Source organism: Trachinotus anak, unplaced genomic scaffold (genome assembly GCF_046630095.1).
Source record: "Trachinotus anak isolate AG129_WGS33_773 ecotype Australia unplaced genomic scaffold, CSIRO_AGI_Tana_v1 ptg000024l, whole genome shotgun sequence".
Lineage (NCBI taxonomy): Eukaryota > Metazoa > Chordata > Actinopteri > Carangiformes > Carangidae > Trachinotus > Trachinotus anak.
In genome coordinates this window covers 7335474-7361960 of record NW_027273875.1, presented here as the reverse complement: position 1 = coordinate 7361960, position 26487 = coordinate 7335474, and the positions used below count along the sequence as shown (strand labels likewise).

Sequence of the window (26487 nt, the reverse complement as noted above, 5' to 3'; positions counted from 1 at the left end):
ATAAACTCTGGAGTTAAATATTAAAGAATGAAAAACATCAGGCCACTTCGGGCTCACTGATGTTGTATGAGGCTGGTTTCAGTTTTTTAAATCAGATTTTACTGAAGTTAAAACAGGTGTTTTTTAAGGTCTTAATTTTGAATGGAAGACATTAACCAGACTACTCCAACTGTACCGTACCTGCACTTTTACGCTAAAGGGTTTGTGTACTTTTGTTCTTTCTGGGAAACTGGCAGGGTGGATTATTAGCAGACAGCTCTACACCACTGTTTCTTAATCTTCACCCTGTTTCTGGAAGGTCTCCATGTGACAAGTAGTCTTTGTTTCCCCAAACAGACGCCAGGGCAGGCCATCGTTTTTAGTATTTTTATTTTGTATCAATTCAAGACTTGGAATGAGGAAATAAGACAGAAAAAGGAACAATACAAAGAGAAAGCACCTGTAGAGTACGACTGACACAACATATACATTTTAATATATTTTCATTTTTTCTCTATGGCTCTCATTTTCCTCAATACAAGAGTGAATCCAAAGTTCTGTATGTCAGCGATTTAAGGTTTTGCAATGGAAACAAGCCATCTCACCCTACTGTTCACTTGTTTGTTTTAATAATAATAACACTCCATGTTAAGTATGTGATCAAGATGGACATTTCACAGGAGAAGGGAAGCTTCAAAACCCCGTCCTGCTGGGTGCAGGACACAAGAACAGCAACACATGCAGCAGAATGCAGCTTAATGCAGTAAATAGCATCTATAAAGCCCACAGAGTAAACTTTATGAAAAACCAGATTTTCTTAGATTTTAATCAAGAATCTCAACAGAAACAAACATTATGTGTAGGTGAATAAACAATGTCACTGAGTGTAGCAGATGATGGCATCATTCTGTACTATATTATTTGTTTGGCCACCTTATATCGCAGCCCTGTACAGAGTGTCTGAAGCAGTTGTAACACTACGTGATATGGAAACTGTAGTAAATCAGACTGTTAAGACCTTATAGTGAGGACAGCTGAGAGATCGTAGGGGTCTCCCTCCCCAGGACGTCTAGGAAGAGTGTTTACAAAAGGCCTCCAACATCAAAAAGGACTATTTATATGCCTCTGACTGACTCTCTGACTCCCTGCTGTCTTGTTGGATATACCATAGTCAACAAACACCAGAATGCACATAAGTGATTGTCAGACTGTTAATCAACTTACACCCACCCAGCGCTCAGCACACATCTTAGTTAACATTATTCACCTTGCATCATCTTCTATTATAGCTTTGTACATATGCAGATATGTGTATTTGAACAAACTCAGACATTTATTGCAATCACATTTTCATGGACCTTTATACACTTTCTTTGTTTAAGATTTTTATTTTCATGCTTTTATTTTATGTTTAATGTTTTTATACCCTGCTTCCAAAGAAACTTCATTTTCATTTCAACTGTATTTTTCATAATGAATAAAAATGACTAGATGAACTTTAGCTTTGACTTTCAACTATTAATAGGTGTTTTAAGTCATAATAATTTTTCATTATTGCACCTTAAAGGTACCCTGTGGAGTTTTGACCATTCATAGCGTCATGGACAGGTCCAACATGCAACAGGTCCTGTAGGTGGTTTGTCCCCACCCCTTGTTATAATCTATTATAGCGCCCTTTCAGTGGCAGGTGAAATCGACCTTTATTATCATAGCTATAATAATAAATACATGATTAAGCTTATGGAATAGTTTAGCTTAGTTTAGTTCAGGCACAAAAGGGAAAATCATGGTTTGGGTTAGAATAATTTCTTCATTAAGGTTAGAGGACATTCGTAGATATGGTTACAATAATGAGCTGCTTGTACAGATGACCTATGGACTCATCTTTTAGAGGAGGTCGGTGTCATTTATAAACATGAGCATGCAGCCTACACAACATACATGCTAGTCTGCTGATCAACAATTGGTAGCAGTGCACAGAGAAAGCATAGTAATTTCACCTTCAAAGGCAGCGAAGAAGAAAACAGCTAGCAAGTAAACATGGACGCAAACAATGCAGGATTTAAAATTTGAAAATAAAATCTTACTTTACAATTGTTTAAACCAGAAGGAAAAGCACCCAACATTTTTTTTTTTGTTTTTGTTTAATGTTTTTATTGAAAAATATGGCACATTGGGAAAAGACATTTCAGTACAACGAGAACCACAGTTAAGAGGAAAGAGCTTTTGCGGATTTCCAATGGAGAAGATGTCGTCTTGCCAATAAGGAAGTGAAAGCAATACTATCTATTGCTTGGAGTTGTATTTATTGTAAAACTCTGGACACCCAAATATGGCGATATGACAAGAGACATTTACAGTCATCTGAAGTATTTTTGAGATAGTATCAAAGTACTTCTGCCAAAAGAAAAATACCAATGGACAAGAAAAGAACATATGGGTTCAGGTTGCAGGAAGAGGCATGACATTTGTGCACCCAACAATTTTTTAGGCCCTAAGGATACACACAGTATATTTTGGCAAGTAACTTTTGTTTGTACAGGGCACATTTTAAGAGGATTCTTGGTTCTGGAGGAGCTTTGTAAAATCTGAAAAAAAAAATAATCCTGATGATGTCATGGTGATATCATCTGGGTTATCTCACTTTGGTCTTGGACAAGTCTGCGACGCACACTCGGGGTGTGCAGTTTGAAAGATATGGTCATTAAACAGACATCAGTGGTCTAAAAGACCAGGGTGACTGTGGAGCTGGAGGCAGAGTGGGCCATCCACTAATCACAGGGGTGGCACACTGACTGTCAGCAGTGAACACAGCAGCTGTGTTTTGGGCCGTTCTGTATCTCCACGCACAACTGATCACTCACAGGTGTACTGTGCAGGTAAATCATTCTCTTGCAACTTGCACTCAAACTGTGCGCGCGTCCTATTCTCTTTAGGATTATCATATGGAATAATGTAAAGCATTTAACGGCGCCTTCTCTTAGCTCCTGCACTGCCTGCTCTCCATCTTCCCCAGCCCCCCCTCATGCTTAATTAACCACTTCAGGTGTGCTCAGCCAATCAAGAGCTCATCAGGTGGGGGCAGAGTGGAGACAGATGGAGAACTTGATGCAGTGTTGGGCTACAAGGTAATGCTTTTAATGTGTCCACCCCCTGTCCTGTGTGTTTTAGTGGTTGGAAGTGAATACACTGTTGGCAGATCAGCAGGGACACACACACACACACACACACACACTTCTGTTGTATTTCCTCAGTTGTGCTGAGTTTGTCGCCGCCTGGTGGCCGCACAGAGGAAGCCACAGAGAGAGAGAGAGAGAGAGAGAGGGCGCTCAGAGCTCGGAGCATGTCGCCTCCTGTTGCTGCACCTCACTGTGGGATCTGCCGTCGACCTTTCAGCCTGTACACATGAACGCAGAAAGCTCTTTTTACGCGTTTACTCGCTATGTGCGACCCGGAGGCTCGGCGGAGTGAAGCAGCACGGCGTCTGCTCTGAGTCTGGAGGGGAAAACCAGGCTCGTCTCTGCGGGGATTTTTTTTAAAATTTTTTTTTTTTTTTTTTTTTTGACACAACTTGGCAGAGAAGTCGCTCGCTGCTGTTGCTTCCACCGGAGGAGGTTTGCTCGGAGCTGTTTGCAGGGAAAGTGTGAAACAAGTGTCAGAGAGAGAGAGAGAGAGAGAGAGCAACAGATGTTTCTTCGTGGATATGCGGCCGGCTGAGGAATGAGAGCAGCGGCGAGGCACCGGCGGCCCTTCCAGCGGTTCTGCTGCTGTGGAGTCGGGCTGGTCGCCGTCATTTGGCTCACACAGGTTATCCAGGCACCAGGTGAGACCTTTATACAGATTTACAGCCTGCGAGCCTGCACAATAACTAGAATCCTGCGGACACTGTTGTATTCACAGGAAAGTAAATATTATATCAAAATAAAGTAAAATAAAATAAATTCGTCCACAGCATGATACATGTTCGTATATGCGCGATATTACTCACTGTTTGGTTTTACATGAAGAATGAGAAGTGCAGCCACTACGAGCCCATATGTTAGGCTGATTCTAATAACTAATATTTAACCCCCTATATAAAGATCATATCATAGACGATAGATCATAGATAATTAACTGATATCTGTATCACTTTATGGTGAAAAGAAAGAGAAACCATATAAAAAGCCAATCAACCAATCATTAAGGTTGGAAACTGTAAAAAAAAAAAAAAAAAAAGGATATATATATATATCTATATATATATATCTATATATATATATATAGATATATATATAATCCATGTATTCAGAGCACAACATAGTGCTTTGTGTCATTTGGAGCAAAGCTCAATATGCTTCCTCTCTTATCCATGGATCACAGTCTTCTTATTTTTACATTTAGATATGAATATATATGCAGTGTCTGGTACAGGCAGTGTCCAAAGTCCCCATCAAAATGTTTTCATGGAATTAGAATACAGATTATTATAATATTTAATTGAGATAAGATTAAAAGAGAATTAAGCAGGTTTAAGGTGCCATTCTCCAGCAATGTGTCATTTTTAGAGCAAAGCTTTGTCTTCAAAGTGACAAACCCAGCTGCAGACACCTGAAGCACTGCTTTAAATATTCAAATCTTAGCTCATTATTTTCTAACATGATTGCTAACCATCTCCCAGCGTCTGTCCCTCTAGCCATGATTTTTTCTCTGTTCACACTGCAGGAATGTGAGTTTTCAGATTACATAAAACATACACAAATTGTGGCTTGTATAAATCCTATCATTGGGGATAAATTCAGTTGTAGGTTATTGCAGATCCAGCAGCCATTTATTAATCCCAGAAGAAAAACTGTAAATGACTGGGCATGTTAAAGATTCATTTTTGTGGACTTGCTTGCGTCATCCCTAAATAAACAGGCCTTTTAATTTCTGCCTTGTCCCTTGTTGTCACTGTAGTTGCAAAAGTGTTTTTCATTCGGCTAAATACATTGTTATTAAACATAGACAAATAATAGATAAATGGATATTATTTATCTGGAATTCTTTACAGTAACTGGCATTTTATTCAGTTCATAACACAATATAACACAATTTCATACATCAAACACATGTGACTGACATAATCCTGATTTCCTGATTTCCCTATGGTCTGATTCCTCTTCCATCCCCACGGTAAGATAAAGCTGACAAGTGAGAACAACACATCTATAAAATGACATGTAGTGTAGTTGATGTCACATAAATCATTACAGTTCATGTGCACATAAACCCACCTCTCCCTCACTACCTGTCCTCCTTAAAGTCATCAACCTGTGTAACATTTTGCACCAGTCCCGGTCACATCAGTATTTGTTAGTGGCCAGAAGGAGGTTATTTTCCTCTGGTTGCAGACACATGAGCAAATATGAGTGAAGTCTGAGTTTGATACTTTAGTGTCTTGTCTAGCAACAGTGCGCCTAAAGGCATCAAACCCCCCCATCCCGTCCTCCCCCTTAGGCTCATTATCCTCTCATCACCTTTGCTGATATGGTCACACACACTCATCAGCCGCTTCAGCACCAACGCTTCGTTCTGTAATCCTGTGTGTGTTATAAACATATGAATGAGTGAACTTTTTATTCCATCAAGAGTGTTTGATTTACGGTAAGGTTTCATCCGGGTATTTCATGCTGTCCTTTGTTGAAGAGTGTCCTGGTGAATGAGCCGTGTCATTAATATTTATACTTCACCTTTAAATTATGAGTGTGGCATCAACCAGAAGAGGTTTTTTGAACCGAGACCAAGGCCGCTCAACTTAAACCACATAAAAGCACAAGGCAAAGCATGTAGTCTGCTGTTTGTAATGGCGACAGGCAGGTTACACTCACAATACTTGGAAAATATGACACATAGTGTAGCATCCTGAATACCACTGCTTGTATGACCATTTATGGATGTGCGGAGCCAACACTTAGTGTCAATAGCAGTCTGATTATGCCAAAACAAAAACAGCACTAGATTGGATTTTGGAAAAATAAGTTACAATCCAAAACAAACTTTTTACAAGTGTATTTTAACATCACAAACTTGACCAAAAAAAAAAAAAATTTGCAGAAGCGCCACACAAAGAGACATCACGAAGCTCTATAAGCAACAATAGCCAAAAAGAAAACAATTGCTAGAGCAACAAACATTGCTGAAAGCAGTGAATAACTCCTACAGACTACAGCAAAGCAGATAACAAAGAAACCTGTTGAATTGTTTGTGCTGGTGCGCCAATGTTTTATTTAAAAAAATATATATATAAAAGCAGGGGGGCTGGGTTGGATCTCCAAGATGGCCGCCCCTCATTCCCAAAAGCGAGTGATTTCTTTCAAAACATTCACAAGTCACAGCAGCAGTGAGTCTAACAGCTGACACAAAAAGATCCTGTGTGGTCCCCTGGCATGACAGTGTGATTGGCTTTTTAGGAGTAGTGGATGTTATAATATGGAATAGAGTGATATATTCTTTGGCTGGTTGGAAACAAGCCGTAAACATACACTGACATGTTATTATCCTAGGTTGATATACTGAATGTGTTAGCCATTAATTACTTACTCACACATCCAGCAGACACAAAGCAACATTAGCATTGTTTGGAGGCGTGTTAGTGTCCACCCAATGAATGTTAGTTGATTATTCACTTCACTTTTAGCTGTGTTTGGTCTCCACGAACCTCTGAGGGAAAATCATGGTTCTTCAGCTGCTAAATGTCCTGCTATGTTAGCTTGCTGGTTGCTAACTTTGTCAGTCCCCTGTTTGGTGCCGCAAAGGTGGTGTGGGCTACAGTGGGTTTGTCAGGTCTCGCTATAAAGAGCTGCCTACTACACCAGGAAGAGAGGTTGTTGAGAGCCGTGACAGTCAGTCATAACAGTAAAGTTTCGTGCTGGAAACAAACAACAAAAAACAAGCCTTAACACGCTAACATGCTCCGTAGAGCTGAGGGGAACTGAAGAGTCGCTGATAATTCTCTCACTAGCAGCAGCCGTTTTCACAAACATTAAGTCATGTGGTATATTGTTAAAATAAAAAAAGGTTGTAGCTGCTTTTAAGTCACTATTTACAGAATACCTCCAGTGGAGATCCACCCAGGGAGTTGAATGGGCTGAAAGAACACATATTAGGTCGCAGCAGTTCGATTAATTCTTCTGCAAACAAAAAGTCATGCCATCTGTATAGTTGGAAAAATATCGTAATCATGTGAAAATTTTATACATTGAGGCATTAGAGAAGAAAAAATGTGCTGGATCCATGACATACATTAAATGATGTGGTATCATTTCTGGTTTGAGAAAATAAAAACTTGAAACAAGTCATAGTAGCCATTCCCAAAAAGGGAAATTGTTGCAGTTAAATTGAGCTTTTGTTTTTTAGTTTGTATTTTTTAAATTTTTTTTATTGTGAACCTGGTGTTGTCAATGCTCAGATATTGATGCAACTGTGCTTTAGATCCCATTTAAGGTTAAATCAAATGTTCAACAGGTCTCTGTTTACTGCAACATGACACTCAGTAAATGTTCAGTCTGAATGTCAGTGGAGATCTGGAGGATTACACTGTTATCTACATGAAACTGGAGGTCAGAGTGTTGGACTGAAAGACAGATATAATTTTTTATGAAGTAATGTCTTTAGACTCAGGTTTCAGATGCAACCACACTCGCCTGCATTGCCACTATTGAGGATTTCACAGTCAGAGACATTTACTACCACAGACTGCAGTCTTGCTCTGTGGAGGCCGTGAACCTGTTTGTGCTAAGGACTGAGGAAGCCGGTCTGTCCAGTCAATGTGTGATTGATGGTATCAAATGTCTTGTTTCTGCTAAAGAAGGAGGCAATAGCGGATGACATTGGACTTTTGTGTTTCAAATAATGATTTTGTCTTTCAGGCTTTTAAAAGGCTATTCAATGATTTGCAGCCGTTACATCATTCAGTTCATGTCAGCATGTGTTGCAAAAAGATGAATCAGTGTGATTTGACTTCTTTGCTGCCTTAAGAATAAGAAAATAAAAATCACAAATAAATGTCACAACATGAATATTTGAGAGGCTGTGACACAGAGCTTCAACTCAGAGGTTCCCAATAGTCTGTATGTGTAGAGAGATGAATTATGATTTAGGTTATTTACACTTAACATGGTGGTATTTACACTTAGCTTTCTAAATTCAACCAGTGTGTTTATGTTGAGGAATGTGGCAGCAGGATTAAGATTGAAGACTGATTCCTCTGTAACCTCTTTACCTTATACTTACATTTCAAGCCCTCAGCAGACAGTCTTACCCAGAGGAACAGTCACTCTCAAGTTATCTTAAACATCCTGGATCACCAAAATTATAAGGAAGGTCAAAGCTCAGGGTCAGAGTGAAGACAGTGTTGCTACATGCATTGAAAGTGTGAGGTTGTGTTCTTTATGTCCACTTTATCTTATTATAACTTTAGATGTGTTATGTTGTAATGTTATAATAAAAAGATTGAGTAAAAGGCTATCTGATATATGTATATGTATATGTATATATATATATAGGTTGTCCCATGCTAAGTTGATCACACATCAAAATGTTTGATCGGTGTGGCTTTTCCTGTGGGAAATCCTGTTTAGCCTTAGCATCACCAGAACCCTCATATGTACAGAGACATTTAAAGGCCTGGAGAGGAATCAGACAGTACAACTTTTATATTTTGTGTTTTTTGTAATTTTGTCTATGAATTGTCAGAAAGTAGTGAGAAATGCCCAAGTTCCAATATAATGCCTTTTAATGCTTTTGTCTAGTAGACAGGTGAAAACCCAAAGCTTATCAATTTGCAATGAAATAAAATCTTCATATCTGAGACGATGGAACCAGAGAAATTCTGCCAAATGTACAATGTGAATAATCGGTTGTTAAAGCTGTTGAATATTAATATTCTGTCAGCTGTGAAGTTGTCAATATTCAGTGTTGTCTTGCATGTGTTGTTTGTGCTCCATACCACAATAAGAGTTTCTAAATTTTGGAAAGAAATAGAATAATCCTCACACATTTTATTTCTGCTTTTTCTAATGAGATGAGATTGGTTTAGGTGTTGGAAGTTACAAGTGTGAAAATGGTGCAGAGCCATCTGTGGCAGAAACCCATTTGAATTTCATACGAGTTGAGCTCCTCTTGATGCCTCAACATGAAAGCCTTCACGTTTCCTCTCAGCCACGACCGCTGCCCTCCTGAAATAGGCTCATTGAGCTGTACAGTACAAAGGGACTCTACAGCGCCTGGCAATCATGAAATGCATCAGACACAGACACTGAGCCGCTTCATAAATAAAAGGACAGTGTGTAGTGTAGAGTGTAATAATTGTCTCACCGTCTTCTCGGCCCTTGGAGGAAAGATCTTTGTGGGTGGCAGTGGAGTATATCTGTATTTTTTTTTTTTTTTTCCGTTGGAGAGATGATGAGACAGATCTATCTGTGGGGAGTTCCTCGGCTTTCGCCCTAGTAAAGCCATAAAAACTGAAACCCACACAGAGATTAGCTATTGAGGAATGAAATACACACCATAAAGAGTTTAGTGCTGATGGCTCAGGTTAGCTGACAGCAGCAGGGAGTGAATTACTGAACATGCTCTTATCTCCCAGAGCCAGAAACATGAACCTATACAGTCTGTTGAGTCCTCACTTGATTCAAGAACAACTGTAGAGACAATAACTAGAAGGGGGGAAAAATACATTCAAAACTCAAACTAATAAAATAAGAAATATCATTGTAGATTAGTCAGAGGCTCTTTGAAAAAACTGTTAGTTACCGTCAACAGAAAATTAATTGACAACAATTGTGATGAACCTTTAGTTGTTTAAAGTCATTTATTAAACAAAAATGGAAAAAGAAATTATGGTTTTACTTTGGCACACCGGAAGATTCTCTGTGTCTTTCTGTGTTTTGTCCACTTAAACTGAACATCTTTGGGTTTCACTTTGTTGTTCAGCAAAACAAACAAGTTGTAGACGTCACCTTGGGTCTAGGGAATTGTGATGGGCATTGCTTCATATCACATTTTACTAAAGCTGAAACTAGTGATTATTTACCTTACTGGCTGCATCATTTTCAGTCTAATTTCATATAAGACAAGAAAATTCGGAAATACTCATAATAGAATATGATTATATTTATTTAATACCTTCTGTAGCTGGAGTGTGTGAGGTCTTTTTCCTAAGTGTATCAGGCTGGTTTTGCACTAAAATTGACTCTGGTGTTGTTTTATAACAGAGCCGGAGTCTTCTGGGTTTCGGTCAGGCGTGAGCGACGGGACACTGCGATGGACTCGCAGACTGTTGCAGGAGAAGTCAGACAACCAGAGCCTGGATCAGCCGCGAGCAGGTGAGTCACTGTGTTTTAAACTGGATAGATGCCGTCCGCTCCGTTCCTCCAGGACAGACCAGCAAACTCCCCCGGACTGTCTGCAGCACCTCCTTATCATATCTAATGATATAATATCTTCTATAAACATGTATGTGATATTACATCACGGTGCTGATAATGTATGGTGATATTTTACATTTGCTCAAAACTGATAAAACTGAGACAAGCAGATAGGAATGTCTGGTGTTTATTTATTTTTCTATTTATCCAGTAAATTAAATACACGATGGTAGGATTTATTGCAGGGCTGTTGTCTTTTAAACTGATTGTTTATTGTCGTATTGCACATGGTATGATATTTGGGATTACACACCCAGCAAGACTTGCATGGTGTACATCGTATTTTTCTACGAGGAAGGTGGAGTGTACCAGAGTTTCTTGCCTCTCCCCTGCAGGTGAACTGAAAGGTCACGCGGAGTAAGCTTTGTGTTAGCTGACAGGAGTGTGCAGTCAATGTCGAGCTGGTGCACCGAAGTGCTCAGGAAGACAGACGGAGCAACAAAAGAGGAGGCTGCCACAGTGAAAGTCAGATTAGATTTTTCTCCGGTAGTCTGTTTTTTTGTTTTTTTTTAGCAGACACCAAGTTACTTCCCTTTGTCTCCCGAGTCCGGTTGCACTGGGAATAGTTTGGACAAATTCAAACTGCTCTTTGTCAAATTATTTCTGAGACATGCAGCCAATCGACAGCCATAATCAGAGCCGTGTTTCTCTGGTTCCCAGGCTGATTAGCTGGCTGGCTGACATGAGCTGCAGTCATCACAGCTGACAGTTTTATTATTAAAAATTCAGATCAGAGAGGAACTGTGAGGCGAGAATAGAACAGAGTAGATAAAATAACACAGCTGCACAAAGAAAAACCTTTTGCCTCACTGACAATATACAATTCTGTATCTTCAGATCATTTGCATTTACCTCACAGCTGTGCTGATATTATGCTGTCAGTCACAATGTTGTATTGTATGTAAACTGCAGGGTTATTGTTGGAGCCTGAGCGCAAAATTTCTCATAGAAATTGACACAATTCAAGTTATGCTAATTATATACTGTGCAAATAACCTGGTACCTCAGGTGTAATCTGCCAGTCCTCCAAAAATACACACACACACACACACACACACACACATATACACACTGAACAATCTTGAGCTCTTTGAAAATAGATTTGAGTGAAAGACACTTGCCTTACATCTTCAGTGCACAAGGATGTGCACATGTGGCAGTAAAATATGTGGTGTAGCTCATTGTGAAGTCTTGGAGACTTCCCATCACTTTTATCTTATTAATCACAGCAGTTGGGAAAGATCATCATGTGAGCGCATCCTAATTTATTCACAGAATGTACAGCCGACACGAGCACAGCATGGCTATTCTTAATCATGTAAGGAAGGTTTGATTTATAGTGATTTAATAAATACTGTCTCAAGACATTAGTTTATTTTAGAGGTACGAGTTTGACTTGTGCAGTTTTCCACTGTATGACCATAGATGTCAGTTTTAATGTTTGTTTTATCACCAAACCTCAGACTCTCAGCCATTTTAAGCTTAAACCATTTTAGCTTTTCATCATCTTATCCGGAAACGTAATTCCACAGCTCAGTGACATTAACAATAATTTATTGGTTATATTTTTGGAGAGTTTATATTTGAGAGGTGCATGAACATGGAGTCATCAGGGACAATCGATCTGACACTTGCAGTAAATTCACACAACACAGGCACCTCACTGTCCCGCTGGCTGTCACACATCTTCATCTGTGATATTACACCAGAGGTTTTTGGTTTTTTTTTCTTCACTACACTTGAGAGAGAAAATAATGAGACTCGGTGTATGTCTCCACCAGTGCTCCATTTGCTCTGTACAGCCATTTGTGTTTTGCTACCTGATAACATACTTAACCTTTATTGAGCTCCTGGTTGCAAACAGATCTCCCTCATTATCTCTCACACAAGCGCACTGCAGCTAGATACTTCATTGTACTTCATTGTCTCTAGTGGGAGACAAGCAGGCGAACAAGAAGCTGGACAGGTAGTATAAGACACAGCAGTGAGCACGGCTCCAGGCCCAGGTTGCCGCCCTCCTCCTCAGCAGGCCGTCTGACAGTGATTGCATAATCAGTGGTGTGATTAAAAAACCTGCCCTGGACCTTGGGGGATATTATCTTGGGGATTGCACAGTAATGTCCAGCCCCAGGCTCTCTTTCTCTCTTTTCATCCCTCCACTGCTTTACAAGATGGAGACGGTTTGATCCGCCTTCGGCTGACAAGCCTCGGAGACTGTTGTTGCTAGGCAACTGAATGCTAAATTTTGAAACCCAGACAATTCTGTCTTTCAACCATTAAAAGTGCAAAGCAAAGAACTAAAAATAGACGGTGAGGAGATGAAGGAGGGGTAAATGAATCCAAATAATGTAAATGAGGTAAATGGCTCGTACTGTGTGTGTCGCTGAGGCTTGTTATGTTGTTTATTTTGGCAAGCAACAGTCAGCTGAGAATAGTATTTTTCCACTGCCATGTTTTCAGGGTTTTTTTTGGGAAAGCATTGAGAAAGAGAATCTGGCGGATAATCTAACACAAATTGTCTTCAAATGGTCTTGGACTTTTATCAGGACAGCCAGATTATGGATGCCACACAAAGCAAACACCAGTTAATAGTTAATGTGGCCATTATTTGTAGCTATGTGGAGTTGTGGAAAATTTGAAGCAGATACGGTTGGATCTTGCACTATCCCCTTCACTTTCTGCCCACACCAAAGACGTCAACATTTAAGGAATAACAGGCAGAGGTTAAAGCTGAATGTGAGCGTTATAATAAAGTCCTCTTAAAAGTTGTGTTTGTCATTTAAAAGATGTTCTGCTGTTTCCTCTGAAGAGTATGATCAGGCAGAGCTACGCCGCTGCAGTATTTCTTTTTGCTCATGTCTGTCACAACAGTGTAACATTATGTATGGTGTTTTTTTATTGACGGGTAAGGTAGTGTGTGTGCCGGTGTGTGTGTGTGTGTGTGTGTGTGTGTGTGTGTGTGTGTGTATATGTGTGTGTGTAAGGTGGTTTGAAGCTCTGCTGTCGTTTCATCAGCGTCGTATTCAAACTGCCTCAAAGGAAAGCAAATCAAAGAACAAATGCATAATTGAATTTACATTACACACCTGGATGAAATATTTATTTTTTGATTCCTCATGAAAAATGCAGCAGTGTCACATAGGTCTGTGTGTGTGTGTGTGTACGTGTGTGTACATCAACACTAGTTTGGTTGGTGCATGATACGACTTTACTCCGTGTGCCAGTCAATACCATAGCTTGACTCCAGGACCCCTGCTGACCTTCAGATCAATATATTATTCTGTACCGCCCACTCCCTGTCATTCAGTTAGTTAGTGGAGATTTCACTTCTAATGTCTTCTGAAGAATCGGTTTGGCATTGACCTTGTATTTGAAGAGCTAATCTGCGTTCAAAAAAAAAAAAATTTAAAGGTTAAGTCATTTAAGACAAAAATTGTAGTCTGCTATTGTTATGTAATTAAAATTAGAGCACAAATAACTGGCTGATGCTTTGCTGAGGTTTAATAAATAGACAACAGTGTCGTCTAATGGCAATAAATGTTGTAGTGGAGTCGACTAAAAGATAATAAAGTTTTATAGAGCGGACACGCAGTGTGTTAAAGCCAAAAGCAGATGCATTAAAACAAATGTACGCTTTGCTTCATGACAAACAGTGTCTCGTTTTAACACTATGAGATCATTCATAAAATTCTTGTTCATGTTGTTATAATTTATATGTTTCTTATTCATTCATCTCTTTCTGATAAAGTTCATAAAAAGCGAGTAAACAACTAATGATTGTTTCTTTGCAGTCATCTTAAATCTACCATATATACACCATAGTTAACAGTTAGATAACAAACAAAGGCAGAATAAAGTTTTAGATCAAAATATAATGACTAGTGAAATCATGACAAAAGAGAAAGAGAATGAAAAACAAACGAATAACTATTCCTCACTCAGCTTGACCTAAGGCCCAGACTGTTAGATTATGTTTCATTCATCTTTCTTCCTCACTAAGGATTTAAAGTAAATATCTTGGGTGATTTCAGTTTAATACTTTGGATTGTGACAGTTCATTCGTCACACAAAAACAAATTCTGAAAAAAATGTCCCAAAAAACTTTATTTCACAAAGAGTTGTTTGGTTATTCTTCAGTGTAGCCTGTGGGGAGGTCTTCCCCAGTCAGCATCACATGCACTTATTACCGACACAGTTTGTTACACGTTGCCTCACAGCAGACGGGATGGAAATATTGCAGACAGTTTGAAGAAACCATCACACAACCTCTGTATCTTGGGAAACTTAGTGATGTGTTTTTAGATGGAAGAAGATAAACTTATCTAAACAGAATTACTGATGGGCTAGAAGCTGCTCACGTTAAAGTAACAGTTTAGGATCTTCTTTGAGTCGTTTAATACTCTAACCCTTTTGTCAGTGAATGATAACATAGCTCAGTGATTCAGTCAGTTCATTAAAGCTTCACATTTGCCCTCTGTCTGCCTCCTCCTGCACAGGAAGTGATGTCCAGAAGCCACAGCAGCTATACATGTGTGAGAAGGTTGAGGAAATATATGCAGCTGTTTTTCGGTCGAGGATTATCTCTTTAGGAGTTCTTCAGCTTGTGTAGAAATGAAACAAAGATATGTGAACTGCTGTGACGGACGGAACTAGATCAGAGGTGATTGAGTTGTGGGAGCAGTTTGTGATTCTGGGCAATGAAAAGACACCAGGCGCAGAGAGAAGCGATGTTAGAGGTCTGAGTGCATGAGTGAATTGTATTGTCAGAGCTGTAAGCGTACGTCAACATTGTACATCAACCTCTGATTACAAAACACTGATTTTATCGATGGCACATCTGGCTTAAATCCCTGATTTGGGAAGTTGCAGATGTTCGATCATCTTGAATGCCGGTGTTTCTGTTTGCGGTCTTGTGTTGTGAAACCACAGCGTAAGAGTCTTGGCAGAGCACATTCCTGTCCAACAGCCTTCAGTAAACCAGCACACTGTTTCTGTCCCCGTGTATCTCTGTGCCGTTCTCCCCCCTCCCTCACTCTCTCAGACCTCTCCTGAGGGTTTGTGAGGAAAAATAAATATTTTTAGATATTACGGTCCAGAGCTGCTGTCACTTCTCTTTTTTTTCATTTTTCATAAACCTCTAACCATGGGAAACACATATCCACCTCCCCCCTCTCTCACTGTTCACGCAATCGCCTTGCCTTTGGCTTCCTACTGCCACCCATCAGAAAAAAAAAAAAAAAAAGCTGCCCCTGGGGAGAGGGTCACCATAGCAACTGCCTTCACCAGAGCAACTCTTCAAAGCGTCCATCTGAGCTGCATGTTGCAGCCCCGCGTCTCTACCTACAGCATAACCTGGGAGTTTTTCTGTTTGGGGCAGAAAGGAGACTGGAAGTCCTCCAGGACGCCGGGAGCAGAGACGAAGGTGAAAGAAATAAAGCCACACAGAGAGCACAGATGTCCAACAGCTGATCAGCTTGACAGGCCGCTTCAGAAGACGCATCTAGTGCAGCTTCACATTCAGCCTCTGTTTCGTGCGATAAGATGACAGAAAGTTTACATGCTAAGCCTGGATGATTTAGTGGACGAGCCCTGCCCTGCAGTAACAGCTGGCACACAGAGAAAACAGGCTTTTTCCTCAGTCGTCTAAGAGAGCAGACAACAGAGGCAAAGCCCCCCGCCACCCTACCAACTCTAGGCCCTGAAAATGATGCACAAGAGGCATATTATGGCACAACAAGCCTGCAAGCAGACAGGCAGCGCTGCACTCTGGCACTCACACAAAGTGTAAACATTAGTGCACAAACATTTACATTTTCTAACTGAACATGACCAAATTGCTGTCCCCTCCCCAGGACCATATGGTCCCCTGCTCTCATTCTCTGACACTGCAGTGTCAAAGATCACATCTCATATCCCCCATCACAAGGGACCCAATCTTAATCCATGCGGTCGGCTGTTCAGTTTCCATGCAGCCGCACTGCAGCGCGCATTGTGACGGCTGCACCGTGCTTATTGTGCGCTTGTCGACCCACTGTTGTCTCACACAGAACAAGAGCTATAAATAGCTCTATGCTCCCCCATAGTTTAAATTCATCCTGCTCAGCTCAGAGTTGTGAATTGGAGCTGTAGCACACACTCGAGGCTCTCTCTTTGGTAACGCCAAGGGAACACAGGGACACTAAGCCGTCATTAACAGTTCTTTCACACTCGAGGAAGGACAGGAAGCAGCTGCTACTTTCACTTCCTGTCTCACTGTTGAGTGCAAGGCAAACACTGTGTCTAGAAGATGTTGTTGTGGGTTGTGGTACATCTGCTAGAAAATGTATATATTTGTTCATTCTAACATGACTGTAATGAAAGGTTGTATATTGTAAATGAAACTTTACATCAGAAATCAGAAGCGTCTTATATTACATTTCATCTGGTAAGAAAAAAAATGTCACAAGCAAGAGGGCAATAAGTAAACTGTGTAATCTGTGCCCTAAATTTAAGTGAATGAAATGAACAAACGAGACTTTGGAAGTTACATCACTGTGTTACAGATCATTTGGACCACTTGGATCAGTCTACATTTGTTTTTGCACAATTTTTCAGTTCACGTCCAATAACATTCAGATTGTGTTTTTTTAATTTTGGTCCCCTGCTTCCAGAATCAATCTTTTTTATATTAGAAAAAAAGAAATGTAAAGGATTAACCCAGAGAATGCAATGACTGTTTTAGTTATCGCCATTTCTGACCCCCCCACAGCCATCCATGAGTTTCCAGAGGACATCTTTACCAAGGAGCAGAGGAAGAAGGGGGCTGTGTTTCTGCATGCACTCTGCGTGAGTATTTCACACAATAACACCTGATATTTCTTGACTTTATTTACGTCCTCGACTCATCACGCCAAGATCTGACATCATATATTACAAAGTAAGCCCTACATAAAAGGCAGGATGTGTATGTGTCCCTCCGCTCTCTTATCTGTGCTCGTACAGGCCATCTACATGTTCTACGCTCTGGCCATCGTCTGTGATGACTACTTTGTACCTTCCCTGGAGAAAATATCTGAGGTGAGGAAAAACAACCTGCCTTCAGATATACTTTTCTTAAATTAACAGACCATTGTTAAATTAGTCTTATTTTCTTATTTTGGTATGCTCTGGTTTCTTTTTTTTTTTTGTTTGTTTTTTAAATCTTGCAGAACCTGCAGCTCAGTGAAGATGTGGCCGGGGCGACATTTATGGCTGCAGGAAGCTCTGCTCCCGAGCTTTTCACCTCTCTTATTGGTTAGTAGCCCGGCCAGTCTGGACAGAATAACTGTCTTGAGGGAGCCTGTCAAAATTTATTCATAAAATTTTTGAAGTGTAAATGCTGGAGTTTCCAGTTCTCCTCCCAGTCTCTGCAGTGCCAAAATTATCCAGGAGATGTCAGCACTGTCTAATTTAAATTAACTCCTACAACCACAACTATACTCATGATATAAATCAGACCGATCAGAACATTATCAGCATGAATAATTGATCTCACTATTCTCAGGCCTTGATTTAAAGTAATCTGCCTCTCCATTTCAGACATGTCAATAAATGTTGTTTGATTGTCACCCACCCTCAGGTGTTTTCATCACTAAAGGAGACGTTGGAGTCGGCACGATCGTGGGCTCTGCTGTCTTCAACATCCTGGTTATCATCGGCCTGAGTGGGATCTTTGCAGGCCAGGTATAAAAAAAAAAAAATCTACAAACAGCTTAAATGTAGTTCTTACTGAGAATGAAAACTAATATTTTGAACTTTTCTCTCCAGACTGTGCATTTGACATGGTGGTCTCTTTTTAGAGATTCCTCCTACTACATCCTCTCTGTACTAACTCTCATCATGGTGAGATGTGCTTTTCACCAAAATAATCCATCAGTGTTAATCTTCCATATTGTGCCCTAAAGAATCTGTTTTGTTCTCTCTCTAGGTTATCTACGATGCCACAGTTGTCTGGTGAGTCCATATACCTTCAATTATGTCCATACTCTTTAGCTACACAAATGTTGTAGGAATTGTTTGATTCTCTGTGCGGGACAATGTTTTACACTGTTTTCACAGATACTAACTGTATAAATCTGATTGGATTTATCCTTGAGGCTGACTTTGTTTGAAAGCTCTTCAAACTTACTACCAGCAATTTGATTAAATAAGGAGTTCACAGTAATAATGATCACAGCTGATGGAAAAGGAGCTGACATCCCTGTTAACATTACATCATTGGCACTGATGAGAATCCTCCAAAAGTCACAGAAATTAATTTCAAGGCTCATTTACAACAGCAAGCCCACAATAATATCATTCCATTAAAAATGTATTGAAGATATACAACACTCTTAATAACGCTACATCACAGTCAGCGCTCATCTTGTGATCACATTTCCACAGAGGCTGTTTGTCCTCACTCGACAGATCTGCAAATTCATCTCCTTCTTCTCACACTCTGATTGGTGTCACAACCTCTGCCTCAAATGACTGTTATTACAATCATGAAGATGAGCGTGTCAGCAGGTTCAACAGTCAGTGATTGTGGAGCATGTTACATTGATTTGGTTCCTGATTTATACTCAGCCACGGCTCATTTCAGAGTCGGCAGAGGTGACAAGGAACACACATCTATTTAAAATTTACTTTAAAAGGACCTTTCATTTGTATAATCTCTGTGGAGGAGGTGTGTGTCATCAGCAGCGGCCACTTCACACACAATGGGTGATTTTGGAGCTCATCTGTGAGATTAAATAGTTGATTTCTTTTATGTAGCTTTTCTTTCTCAATAGGCTCAATTGGTGCTTAGCTGCTAAGCTGCTGAATGTTTACGATTCTGTCGACTTGAGGCCTGTGGCTTTAAAAAAAAAAAAAAGGTTCCCTTGTTGTATGTGTCAGTGGTTTTAATGAAAGAGATTTAATCATGGACTTAATGTCAGCTGGAGCAGTGCATTCATCTGTGATATATGGAGGACTGTTAATGAATCGCAGTGTCCTGAGCCAAAGCTGTCCTGCTGTATTTCACCTCACCACTGTTCCTCTGAATGCACTTTGGCAGATTTGTGTTTTAGCTGACTTTGCCAAATCACTGCATGCTCAGAATATCTGAGATATGAGTCTGCACGTGTGCAGCAGTGGTCATCCAGTGTCTGACCAGGCTTAGTGGAGCAGCTGTTCGCACGAGTTCACTATGAGTGTGTGTTGGGGAAGCAGGGGTTGGGGTTTTCAGGAGTACACAGTTATTATGCTTATTCACCAGATCTGTTATCTGTCCCACTGCCCTTAGTGCTGCATTTGTGTTTCATGATGAAGATAGTGATAGTGATAAATATGACTAAATCTCCTAAAGGCAAATCTTAAATTGGGACTCCATCTTAAAGTCTCTGAAAACGGTCAGATCTCCTTTTCATTTAATGTTCATGAATAAATGCACTAAAACGTATCTGCTTCATCAGGACTGTGTGGGTCAAATTTGATTCACTGCACAAACTCTCAGCAAACAACCACACAATTGTCTTCACATTTTGATTGACATTTTTGCCAAACTGTGAATGTTGCATGGAAATGCATAATGTTTTTCCATCTGAGCCGTAATGACTTCAAACCAGTAAGAAAAGCAAGGATAAAAACACAAAAACAGAAATCTCCCGTGTGAAATAACCAAGCTGCTCTTATTTTATATGTATATGTACTGTAATCTTGAGATTGAACTTTTTTTTCCAACTTTCAAAAGTCTTGTTTAATAGAATTAAGGAGATGCTGTGTGAATTTTAACTATTAAGTAATGTATCTGTTTCTTAAATAAGAAATGTTACAATTCAGATCAAAGGTATTTAAAATGAATTATATTATCAGTCATTATCCACACATTTATATTGATGTAAGACATTACACACACCACTGGCATTACAGTAGGAGTAAAGCAAGACTCAAGGTTTACTGTCTATATTATCTTGGAGGTTCACTTACTCTGCAAACATAAACTGTGTAACTGTGTTGAATGTCAGACTAGACTTACACAAATCTCCTGCTTGCTGTGCAGGTGGGAGTCCTTGCTCCTCATGACCATGTATGGAATCTACATTATAATCATGAAGTAAGTTTACCAAGAGACGAAACGTCCTCATCTGTCATAAATCCTCCACAAACGTCATTCTGACTCAGACACACTCTGTTTGTTGTATCTACGGATGTAAACAAACGGTGTCTGTTTGGCCTCAGGTTCAACTCCCAGATTCTGACGTTTGTGATGCGTCAGATGAGAAGCGTGAGGCCATGCTGCGTCGGATCAGAGGATCACAGAGAGGACAAGATGGGAGAGGATGCCTCCGCTTGCAACACCTCCATGGTGCTGCTCAACAAAGGTCAGAAGACGTTACGAGTCCAGCTGACCAACATGTCTGTGGGGTCTTTGTCTTTGCTGCCAATCATTGGTTACAAGGATCTCAGCCAGGGTGATAAATGTTAATGGAGTGCTGTTTGTTTTGCGTTGACCACCTCTTTCACAGGCCAAGCCCACGGTCAGGAGCCTCCTCCTGTCATCATGGTGGATGAGCTCCTCATCCTCAACCCCCACAAACTGTCCTTCTCTGAGGCCGGCCTGCGCATCATGATCACCCCCCACTTCTCCCCCCGCACCAGACTCACCATGGCGGGACGCATGCTCATCAGTGAGGTGTGTGACGCAAATATCCCAGATTATATCACAATCCTCCCTGGAGCTCTCCAGCAAAACCTTCCTGCTGTCCTCTCACAGAGACAGAGGCTGATCCGGACGTCGAAGAACCAGCGGGACGGTGAGGCAGGTCCCGGGTCAAGAGGCGGGTCAACCAGCAACAGCCTGAAGAGGACGGGCTCCTGCAGTCTGGAGAATGGAGGAGGGAGACCCGGGATAGGAGACGCAGAGTTAGGAGACAAGCCAGGGGTCGAGGTGTGCCAGCCAGAGGAGGAAGAAGACGATGAAGATGGGATTTTCAGTCCTGTGCGCATACCAGGTGAGGAGGGTCCAGCACCAGTTGTTAGCAGCCACAGGTGAAAATAAAATGAAACCTGCAATGGTGTGTTTCTATGGATGGACTGTTATTGGTTTCAATCAAAAAAATCTGACAACTGATTTTAACAATCATGTCACTTCCAAGCAGCTGAGATATTTTGATGTCGTTCCTCTGCTGACAGTTCACTTGATTGATTGATTGATTGATTACCTGATCCTGATGGGCCTGACCTCCTGCTCTTCACAGGTGGCTGCTGCGCGCGGGTAAAGTGGGTGATCACGTGGCCTCTGGGCCTCCTGCTCTACTGCACTGTGCCTAACTGTATTCTGCCACGCTGGCAGCGCTGGTTCATGGTCACCTTTGTGGCTTCCACCCTGTGGATCGCCGTCTTCTCCTACCTCATGGTGTGGATGGTAAGGAGACAGGACCTGTGCCTTGCTGACAGATAATGAACTCTTACACTGAATCAATAAAAAAAACCTAAAAAAAAGAAACGATGACAAACAGATCACAGGTGCTTGAGGTGGCTGCTGTTGCGACAATACAGAGTGATTACATTGTAGACGATGAATTGTGAAAATGTTAGGATACTGCTGTATTTACCGTACAGTACAAACAACATAACATCAACTCTTCATAACTGAATACTTGACCCTGGTGTGTCCTAATGTTTCTATCAGGTCACAATTATCAGCTTCACACTAGACATCCCAGACTACATCATGGGAATAACTTTCCTGGCAGCAGGGACCAGCGTACCAGACTGCATGGCAAGTCTGATTGTAGCACGACAAGGTAAAAAAAAAAAAAAGGTTTACAACTCTAAATTCTAACTTTCCCAGCTCCAAATCTTTTTGCTTTTCCTCTTTGTGGTGCAAGTGCTTCAATTCAGCATTTTTCTATCACATTTCCTGTCTCTTTTCAGGCATGGGGGACATGGCTGTGTCCAACTCCATAGGCAGCAATATCTTTGACATCCTGCTGGGTTTGGGTTTCCCCTGGGCTTTACGTACCCTTGTGGTGGAGCACGGATCATCAGTACGCACACACACACACTTTATCTCCCTACAAGAGGAATAATTTCTTTCTTCTATCTTTCCTGGGTTACTGATGTCTACATGTGTGTGAGAGCTATCAAAGCAGAGGTTTTGGGTCCTCATGTCAGTGAGATGTCATAACATTGTGACACGTACTGTTTTTCTCACAGGTCTCCATAAATAATAAGGGACTGGTGTATTCTGTCATCCTGCTGCTGGCATCTGTGTTTCTGACAGTGAGTGAACACAACATACCAAACATCGCACACATGTTGTCATGTCTGCCTGGGTTTGATTTTAGATAAAGGTATTATTGATCGTTTTTATCGTCAAGTGTCCTCTCACTTAATTGTATCATTCAAATCTGCAAATGTGTCCCATGGTCATCATGTCATGAGAGGGACAGAACATGTTTGATGAAATAACTGAACATTAAGATGTAGAGTTACCCTGCATATTTCCCAACTCACTAGTTGAGTGTGAAAAGAAAGAAGCAGAAGCTGTTTCTAAAATGTTTTGTCTTGTATTTCAGACCTTAATGGCATTAAAATATTATATGCATGTTATCAGAAGTCTTATATTTTCAGGGTTGCAGGATTATTTGTACTAGATGTTAGAGCTTGACAGATACATTGACAGAGCTGATAATATCAGCAAATTTTAGCTGATTGCCGAAATATTGGTGTAAGCAAATATGTTGGCAGATGCAAAACTGCAGAACATTGACGTGTGAGGTACTGTCCAAACAGTTTGTCTACCAGAGAGCTCAAACAAGTTTCTGTTTCGGCTCTCAAGTATTATCTTGGTTACAATTATTTATTAATCAAATTTAAAGCTAAATTAATTAACATTATTATATTAACAATGTATTAAATGACCTGACTTTGCAGTTCCCCTTAGCCTTACAGCGTTTCAGCGTCCTTCTGTTGAGTAATATAGTGGCCCACAGTTCCTGTCAACCTCGTTTGTGGTCGCAGCAGGTGGTTGTTTTTCAGCTAAAAAACTCCCACTGTACTTTCAGCAGCAAACAGGAGACTGATGAAGTCAGCAAGTTTTATGTGTTAGTGTGCAACTTTGCATGTTGATGTTGTATTTACATCTTTCTTGCACTGCCCCCGTGTGGCCAAAAAATAAATTAATACAAGTTTAAGGCTTGTTACAATTATAAAAAAAAAACAAAAACAAAATACAGTCAGTTCTTAGATTTATTTAACCCTCAAATATCAATATTAGCCTCAACAATTCAGTATTGGTCTGGAATTAATACATGTCCTCTCTCCAAAACAGAATTAGTGATATAACAATAACCTGCACAGTAGGATTTATGAGGGCTAAAATCTGGTAAGTTAAAAAAAAAAAAAAAAAAAATCTTTCCTTCCCTTCTCCCTGTTTGCAGGTGATGAGTGTTCATCTGAACCACTGGAAGCTGGATCGCCGGCTGGGTCTTGGTCTGATGTTTCTTTATGCCATCTTCCTGCTCTGCTCCATCCTCTTTGGGCAGATGTGAGGCCTTAAGGTCAAAGGTCAAACCCTGTCAGACAACATGCTCAGTCCTGAGAGGACATTTCTACCACGTCTCCTTTCATGAAGCCAAAAAAAAAAAAAAAAAAAGAGTGACAGCGTTGTTGTGTTCCTCGTGAGAGTTTCTGTGCACCTCTATAGGATTCGCTAGGATGATACTGTACACATGCAACCACACTAATTCACAGTCTTTTATCAATAGCACAGTTGTTTTTTCCTCCTTTTCGTACAGTGCAGTGTTTGAAAGCTGTCAGTCTTTTATGTATCAAATATGGGTGACTTACCAAAAAAAATTGAATGACATGGCAGATGGAAGCAGCAGGATTGTTGGACCCTTAGTCACAAGGTGAAACAGGAAAACAAATTGTTCTGGTCCCCATTAGCTGGGTTGTTGCAATGTTGTGGCTGAGCAGCAACTCACTGATATTTGGATGATAATTATATAACTGAGCTAAAATCTCAGTTTCCATCCCGTAACAACATTATATTTTTTTATGCCTGTTTGTAAATTTGAATATACAAACATTTTGAGGGAGGTTGCCTCGTGCTAAAAATCAGCCAAATTAGCTTACCAGCTAACAAGCTAACATGCTACAAACTGCTTCTGCTTGGTAATTACTTTTTGAATAAATTATGTGTTTTCACTATTTCACTAGAGCAATAAGACGTAACACGCATACACCCTTTTATGCGTTGGCAAGGATCATGCACACAACATTAATTGTTAACACAGTGAGCATAAATGAAAAGGTCTTAATGACACAAAGGTCTGGTTCTGTCAGAGACTGTTGCTTCATGCTCACTGCAGCTCATTACATTTGAGTCTGCTCTTCAGTTTCTTTATGAATATTCTTAATGTTTGTGTTGTGAACACTGCTGCAGCTTTATTAACAACACACCAAACAAAAATCATTTTTAATAGAGAGTAAGTTTTTTGGCCTGCGTCTCCTCTGCTGCCAACCGACATATCGTCTCCTCAGGATTTTAGAGACTAATCAAACAGTCTGAGGTGGATTTGCAGAGGCAGCAGATGGCTGCAGTTATGATTTACTGCAGGTGAAATGAGGCATTAAAGTGAGGCTACCCATTAAAAACCCTACTAGGCTACAGTACAGAACAGATTTTCAGGGACCAGGATGTGACAAGAGGCTGAAATTCATATGTGGCTGTAGTGAGAATGGATGTTCTTCATGTTATTTTGAAGAAGTGGTACTAAAACCTGCCATGTCATGCATCAGATTAACCGAATTGTCTGCTGGCCTTAGGTTTGAATACCCTTGTATGTTTTGAATGTACACCCTAGCTGACTTTATCATTAGTGTGGAAATATTTACATGCATTCAAATGTAGCAGGTGGCACTGAATTACAGCAAAGAGCCTCTCAACAAACAGTGAGGTCCTGATTAGTCCTGCAGTAAAGGACACTGTGTATGTGTCAGAAGACTTTTAGAGTAGAACCATTGATATGAAAATGCACATTATTGTGACAATATTTTGACGATTTTGCCTCACTACTTATAAGCAAGTATTGGTACAGCTTAATGTACGTAAGAAGATTAACCTAGTGTTACAGTATTTTTAGAGGTCTTATTACTATGAAATCTAATATATAATGTACTTCTATGAGTGTCACAAACTTTGACTTTGAGTGCAGGTTAGTTGTAATACTTCACGTTTAGGTACGACAATCGATGTTTGTATTGTTTCTTGTACATTTTATGAGATTAGTTCACTTTGGTGGAACATTTTTACAACTAGCACAAGCTTGGATCAGGACAGATGCAGAACAATATGCACTCGCACATACAGCACATATACTGTGTGTATGTGTGTGTGTGCACATCATATACACCAGCTGCTCTTCTGTCCTGTAGGAAAGCACAATAATCTGGATTCATTCCCATAATACAATGATTTTTAGTTTTTTAGGGATGACATACTGTCAGTTTTTTTTACCAGTGAATTCAAGATGTTCCACTAAAGTGAAGAGGGCGTTTTTTTTTTTTTTTTTTTTTTTTTGGGGGGGGGGGGGGGGGGTTTTTTTTTTTTTTTAAATGGCTGTATAATTATTATCATTGTCTTCTTGACAATACTTTTTACTGTTTGTAAATGTTAAATAATTTACATAGTTTTACAATAATGAATGTCTGACAGAGACTAGTTTTGTGGTGTTTTTGATATTTAAAAAAAAGAAAAAGAAATAATGTAAGCCTACTTGTGAATTATAACAGAATGAATGCATATTTTGTCGTTTTGTTTAGTGGAATATGAAGGCTGTAATGTCAGACTAGCACTCTAATGAATTCAGTTGTAGTTGTCTTTTCATCTTTGAATCTTGAAGATTTAGTTGTATTTCAGTATTGATTCATTGACACTCAACCTTATTTCATGCAAGGGAACATGCAGAAAATGAGACTCCTGTTTACAGGTCGAAAAAAACAATGGTTTTCAAAATGTTTTAATGAATGGCTTGGATATTCAAATAAGTTAGTTTAAAAGCAGTTAAAT

At 40.1% G+C, this 26487-nt stretch overlaps 1 protein-coding gene across 1 annotated transcript; it reads left to right on the top strand.

The window, feature by feature from the left end:
• Positions 1 to 3095: 3095 nt before the first annotated feature.
• Positions 3096 to 26009, top strand: LOC139607754 (sodium/potassium/calcium exchanger 3-like). Its single transcript, XM_071460916.1, has 17 exons — positions 3096 to 3802; positions 10215 to 10325; positions 17176 to 17252; positions 17409 to 17483; positions 17615 to 17699; positions 18025 to 18128; positions 18213 to 18287; positions 18373 to 18398; positions 20470 to 20523; positions 20649 to 20791; positions 20936 to 21102; positions 21184 to 21421; positions 21668 to 21834; positions 22102 to 22216; positions 22347 to 22459; positions 22629 to 22694; positions 23855 to 26009. The coding sequence occupies exons 1-17, from the start codon at positions 3700 to 3702 to the stop codon at positions 23963 to 23965; spliced, it is 1830 nt and encodes a 609-aa protein (XP_071317017.1). The 5' UTR covers positions 3096 to 3699; the 3' UTR covers positions 23966 to 26009.
• Positions 26010 to 26487: the final 478 nt, after the last annotated feature.